Source organism: Chaetura pelagica, unplaced genomic scaffold (assembly GCF_000747805.2).
Source record: "Chaetura pelagica isolate M959 unplaced genomic scaffold, ChaPel_1.0 scaffold207, whole genome shotgun sequence".
Classification (NCBI taxonomy): domain Eukaryota; kingdom Metazoa; phylum Chordata; class Aves; order Apodiformes; family Apodidae; genus Chaetura; species Chaetura pelagica.
Genome location: NW_009953929.1, coordinates 1,928,111 through 1,934,393, shown reverse-complemented (window position 1 = coordinate 1,934,393; position 6,283 = coordinate 1,928,111). Strand labels below are relative to the sequence as shown.

General features: G+C 40.9%; 1 protein-coding gene across 1 annotated transcript in view; it reads left to right on the top strand.

The window, feature by feature from the left end:
- The window catches only part of DOCK10 (dedicator of cytokinesis 10), a 127,779-nt gene that overhangs the window by 103,551 nt on the left and 17,945 nt on the right, over window positions 1–6,283 (top strand). The window contains exons 41-45 of the mRNA XM_010001659.1: window positions 608–716; window positions 1,888–2,025; window positions 3,583–3,765; window positions 4,329–4,439; window positions 5,798–6,013. Coding sequence (XP_009999961.1) covers window positions 608–716; window positions 1,888–2,025; window positions 3,583–3,765; window positions 4,329–4,439; window positions 5,798–6,013 — 757 coding nt within the window. The remainder of the gene's footprint in view (window positions 1–607; window positions 717–1,887; window positions 2,026–3,582; window positions 3,766–4,328; window positions 4,440–5,797; window positions 6,014–6,283) is intronic.

The window sequence follows — 6,283 nt, the reverse complement described above, 5'->3', positions numbered from 1 at the left end:
GCTGAACCTGCTTAGTTTTTTGTTTGGTTTTTTTTTGGTTGTTGTTATGTTGTTTGTTGTTTGTTTTTTTCCAGGAAACTTAGGAAGTCTGAGGTCAAATTTGGTTAAAGTTATTTTAGAAACAAAATGTATTACAATAACCTGACATAATTAAATAGCCTTAATGACAAGTTATGCCCTCCTTCCCAGCATCTCTTGCATCTGTGATTATGTATCTTGCTGTACAAGCAGATATACAACTGGCTGAAATACTACATTTATTCAATCTAGCAATAAAAGCCACCTTTTTATCACATAATGTTCTTTAAATAATGAAATCAAAGTGATCTATCCCACTTTCCAATTAAGTTTCTCACATCCTTTGAGGACAAAGAAACAATGAAAGAATATACTCACATCACTGGTTCAGCTGCTAAATGTTAGCTCAAATTCACTCCTTTTTCATCTGCTGTGTACAGCTTTCTTCAAAATACCCTTTTGGTTAAATGTACAGTTAGGACCCCATCTCTGCTGTGCTGAGACTTAATGACCAGATTGCAGAATGACATCATGTTTAACTACACTTGGAAGATCGTTTCTCATCTTGCTTTTTATATGCTGCAGGCAGCTCCAATGAAACAGATATTGTACAGTATGTAGATACAGAAGCAAACATTGCTACAGAAGTTTCTCTCACAATCCTTGACCTGTTGTGTCTTTACACTCTGAATCACCAGGTATGTTCTGCTGTTTCATTTTCTGCTTTAATTGGTGCTGTGTGGGATATGTGATGCAAGGCAGGCCCAGGGGAGCAGGCAGGCAGAAAACTTGAAATGTCTAAGACAGCAGGAGAGAGAAATAAGATACACCAGTCCTCAGTGAGGGTATTTTATGAAGGAATTGACTGGGAGCACCCAAACTGAATAGCAAGATGTGGAAGAAGAGCATCCTAAGTATCCAGGGTTATGTTCAGCCCTGCTCTGTATGAAAGTGTTGTGCATCTACTAATACATCACATTATCTACATTGTGCTTATCCCACTAGATTTCAGAGATTTTAGACAAAATATTTCCTAACTGCTTATCATAGTCATAGAATGTTAGGTGTTGGAAGGGACATGCCAGGGCAGGATTATCTAGGGCCACAACAGGAATACATCCAGGTGGGTTTTGAAAGTCTCCAGAGAAGGATACTCCACAGCCTCTCTGAGCAGCCTGTTCCAGGGCTCCATCACTCTCACAATAAAGAATTTTCTCCTCATGTTGAAGGTGAAATTCCTTTATTCTAGCTTATACCCATTGTTCCTTGTCCTATTACTCGGCATCACTGAAAAGAGACTGGCCTCTTCCTCTTGACACCCAGCCCTCAGATATTTAAAGACATTAATAAGATCCCCTCTCCCCCTTCTCTTCTCAAGACTAAATAGCCCCAGTTCTCTCAGCCTTTCTTTGTAGGAGAAATGTTCAACTCACTTAATCATCCTCGTAGCTCTCTGTTGGACTCTCTCCAGTAGATGCTTGTCTCTCCTGAACTGGGGAGCCCAAAACTGGGTACAGTATTCCAGGTGTGGTCTCACTAGGGCAGAGCAGAGGGGGAGGAGAGCCTCCCTAGACCTGCTGGGCATACTTTTCTTAATGCAGCCCAGGATACCATTGTCCCTTTTGGCCACAAGGGCACGTTGCTGTCCCATGGATAACTTACTTTCCACTAGGACTCTAAGGTCTTTCTCCATGGAGCTGCTTTCCAGCAGGATGACCCCTGCAAGTCAGGAGTCTGCAGCAAGCTGGGAATGCCTGATCTGCAGAGATTTTACATTGAAAAAGCATCTCTCTAGGAACACTCCAATGTAAAGTTGACTTTATTGACTTTAATAACCAGAATGTCCTGTCTTGTCTGTGAACTTTTCAGAGGCAGCTTCAGCAATCTGATTGCCAGAATGCATTGATGAAAAAAGTCTTTGACACACACATGCTCTTTCTGCAAATCAACCAGTCAGCAGTAGCTCTCAAGCACGTCTTTGCTGCCCTACGGCTGTTTGTAGGCAAGGTAACTAAGGTTTTATTCTCTTCGTCTTTATTCTGTTAGTCTGACTTATTAATATGTTCCAGCAAGTGCAACTTGAGGACAGCTGGGTACTTTGAAAGAGTTCTGAACCTCACTGTATTAACACTCATTCTTGACAAAGATTTTTCTGATTTATTGCTGATTTAACAATGAGAAGTTCACAAAATCAAAAAAACTTTTTTGTTTTGGAAAATAAAAAATATTTCAAGAAAGTGCAACTTGCAAAGTAAATAGGTAAGTAGTGTTCAGGTCTATGTTATCTGCCTGTGTCATTGAATTTCATGCTTTTACAACCCATGGAAGAAAGCTTGAAACTCTTTGTGCCATTTCTTTATGGCAGATACCTGGGTTGCAGAATCCAGTGGTGAATGATTACTGCTGTCCCCAGAGGACCTATCAGGAGTGTGTTCTATACACTTCCCCAAAAGTTTGTCCAAACTAATACAGTTTTTCAAATACCTTGTTTTCAGTGTAGAATAGACTAAAACATGCTTATGTGTCAAACTGTTTATTTTCTTGCATTGCACATATGTAAATGGTCACGGGCAACTAGACGCTTTGTACCAGCCGTCATAGACATAGATGAGACCCTCTTAAAACTAACCAGAATGTAGCACCTGGGTAACAATTGCTATGGGGAAGTGAGAGTCAGCAAGGCTGGCCTGATCTCCCAGATGTTTCTGTGCAATGCAGCAGTGTAGAGGCATGTGGTTATCTCAGGGGAACAGAGGAGGAATTCTTGCTTCCCCAGTAACACAGCTTGAGGACATGGGGGAAATATAAAATGAAAGATCCACACACAGCTTTAATTACATACCAGACAGTCAGGAGCAGAACAACTCTGTGAAATGGGGAGTACATATGAATATCCAGGACTGCCCATTTCATTGATCCTGTAGCTCTCGGGATTGAATTGTCTCTTCATAGTTCTGTGGGAATAGAGCTCAGTCACGGTTCCTGCCGCAGGACCTCTTGGAGGTACTTGAGATCTGTAGCCAGTATGTGCATCTTCTACCCCTCTTCAGTCTTCTCTTATATTGACTCTGCTGATAAATAGTAGGTATGGTTTGGAGAGCTACTCTTCACTCTCTGTTGTCTCCTGCTGTTCCAATACTTGTCTGCTGGAAGTTTGCTGAGTTCGCTACTCACCGTATTTTCTGTCTCCTGAACAGCTTGTGTAGGTAGTGCAGAACCCCTCTGGCCTTCTCTGGTTTGCAGTTCTGCATTCCCTGCAGACAGGCTGCTCTGCTTGTCTGCTCACTGTGTGCCAGCTGCTGTCTGGGCTTCCCAGAGGCCAGTCTGATTGCTGCATTGCAGATGGTGCTTGTATGAAAACCTGTGTGCAGTTTTTACTTCATCTTAGTTTGCACGTGGGATTATTTTTAGCCAGTGGGTAGTTTTTTCACTAAAACCTGCTGTGAATGAATATGAGAATGAGAGTTGCTTTTAGTGAAAGCTTAAGAGCAAAAAGTATTGACTCAGAGTAACTGTACCAAGGCCTGAGAGTAGCACTAAACATCTTAACGTTTTTTTCAATAGTTCCCATCAGCATTCTTCCAAGGACAAGCAGATCTCTGTGGTTCACTCTGCTATGAAATCCTAAAGTGTTGTAACCACAGGTCACGTTCGACTCAGACAGAGGCATCTGCTCTGCTTTATTTTTTCATGAGAAAGAACTTTGAATTTAACAAGCAGAAGTCAATCGTCAGATCCCATCTACAGGTAGGTGAAGTGTGAGATCATCAGGATTGAGCTGATATGCATTGAATTTTATGATTATTTTTATGCATTTTATAGCAAAGCAGTTCTTTTGGAGCCTCAGGCAATTCTCTGTGGCAGCTTTATTTTCCTGCCAAGTTCAAAGACATTGGGCTGGATTCTCCACGCATTTTGGGCTGCAGGGCTCTGTTCCAGGCAGAAACAACAGCTGTGAATGTATTTGCAGAGCCAATAAACAGCCAGAGAAATGGCTATTCTTGATTCACGTGCATGGCTCACAGCAGTGAGAACACAGCTGATGAAGGAACTACACAGAATCTTGCTAGTACAGTCACAGAAAACTGAAGTCCAGTAACTTCACTTACTCTGCAAAATGTGAGCAAGGATAAATATTGGAAAGAATTCTCACAGTCCTTGTGTTTGTATACGTTTTCTTGTTAAGACAGGTATAAAAGTGCATCTCTGCTAGTCTGGTACATTAATTCATACTAAAATAGGGATTAAAAGCCGTTCAGACACTTGGATTTCCTTTGCTGATTGCACCCTGTGTTTGCTCCCCCCTCCAGCTCATCAAAGCAGTGAGCCAGCTGATAGCGGATGCAGGGATTGGTGGATCTCGTTTTCAACATTCACTTGCAATTATAAATAATTTTGCTAATGGAGACAAGCAGATGAAAGTAAGAAACACTTCATCAATCACTACCTCTTGCAAAAGGTCAATAATTTCAACGGAGCAAGTGTTTTCAGTGAATAAAATTGCTGGTTTTTATCAGTCAGTGACTTATGCATTCACACTGTGCCTTTTTCAGGCAGCCTGAAATTCATGAAAATGTTTGTGACTCAGAAGCTTAATAATTGAAAGTAATTTTAAAAACAAAAATAATTTCTCATTTGAAAATCTTATCATTGTTATTTATTGCTTATTTTGTTAATTTGCCTGCTGTCAGGGAAGATAACATGTATTGTCACTAACGAAATACAATTGCAGTTGACAATTTTTAGCCTGCAAACTGGCTCTGTAGCCTGTTCAGTAAATGTGTTGCAAAAGCTTGCACTACAATTGGCTTCGTAAGAACTTGTTTAGCACCTGAAAAAGGCACTTAGCTCTTAGATTAGTTACCAGTAATATTCTAGTCGTCATCTGTACTGAAGGTATTAGAAAAGGATCTAAATTTTTAATTTTTAAAATTCCTGTCCAAACACTTGCCAATATGCGTTTTGAATTTTATAGTTGGTCTCTGAAGGTGACTTTAGGGTATCTCCACTGAGGTTAGTAATAAAGTTAGTGTAAGCAAATTGGTAGATAATTAGCACAAATAATTTGATGTCTTGTTCAATGAGATTCTGTTGCAATTGTATTTGTTTCCAAAGCCCAGCTTTGATTTCCCAGCATTGCAGTCAGTCATCCTGCTTCTGTAACATGCTCATCTCTGTGTGTTGTAGAAGAGGGAGCTTTTAATTTCATTTCCTTTTTCTGGATGTTTTTACTTTTAAAAAAAACCAAAAAACAGAACAAGGGGGAAGAAAGTCTGAAAAAGGAAATGCATTTCATTGCCCATCTAAACAAGAGCAACTGCAAAGCCAGGTTAGCTATGTTGAGAACAGCTGATATGAGTAATACAAGGACTCTGCTTTCATCCTGCCCAGTGTGAGCAGGCCAGGAGCCTGGCTGTTGGGCTTTATTCTCAGTGGTGAAATGTGCTTTGAGTGTAGTTCAGCAAGACTATCAGTAGTGCACTGTGCTGCTGACAGCTGAAACTGGGAATCTAGTCCTGGATCCATTAGGAAACCAAGGAACAAATGTTTTGGTTTGCTGACCTTGGCAGAGGTGCTGCATACAGGCAGAGGTACAGATGGCTGACTGAGATATCTAGTAGGTGCTGTGACACATCAGTAAATAAATACCAAGTACTTTTATACAGTGCATACCTACCTTGGAACTGCTTTAGAGAAGGGGAAGAAGGTCTTCCCAAGCAGGGTGCTGCATGTGGCTCTTTGGATGGTTTTAGTGATGTATTGCTTATTTTTCCCAAAGAACGTTAATTTCCCAGCAGAGGTGAAGGACCTGACAAAACGCATAAGAACAGTTTTAATGGCCACAGCTCAGATGAAGGAGCATGAGAAAGACCCTGAAATGCTTGTGGATCTGCAGTACAGCCTAGCAAATTCATATGCCAGCACACCTGAGTTACGTAGGACGTGGCTTGAGAGCATGGCCAAGATTCATGCAAGAAATGGAGATTTATCAGAGGTAATGTAAATAAATGGATAGAAAATATGTCTTTATGCCGAGATGTTCAGATGAAAAGGGCTCTGAAAGACAACAGTAGTGATTTAAGAGAATCATGCACCGTCATATCCTTGAAAAAGAGGAAGACAGGTTTGAAAAACACCTAGATATGTGGTGTGCTCATTACCCCAGTTTGCCTAATTTGTGACTACCTGATATGTCCTTGAGCAAGACTTGAAAATACCAGACGAGGAAGCTGTGGTCAGTATCATCTTAGCATCTCTGCTGCTG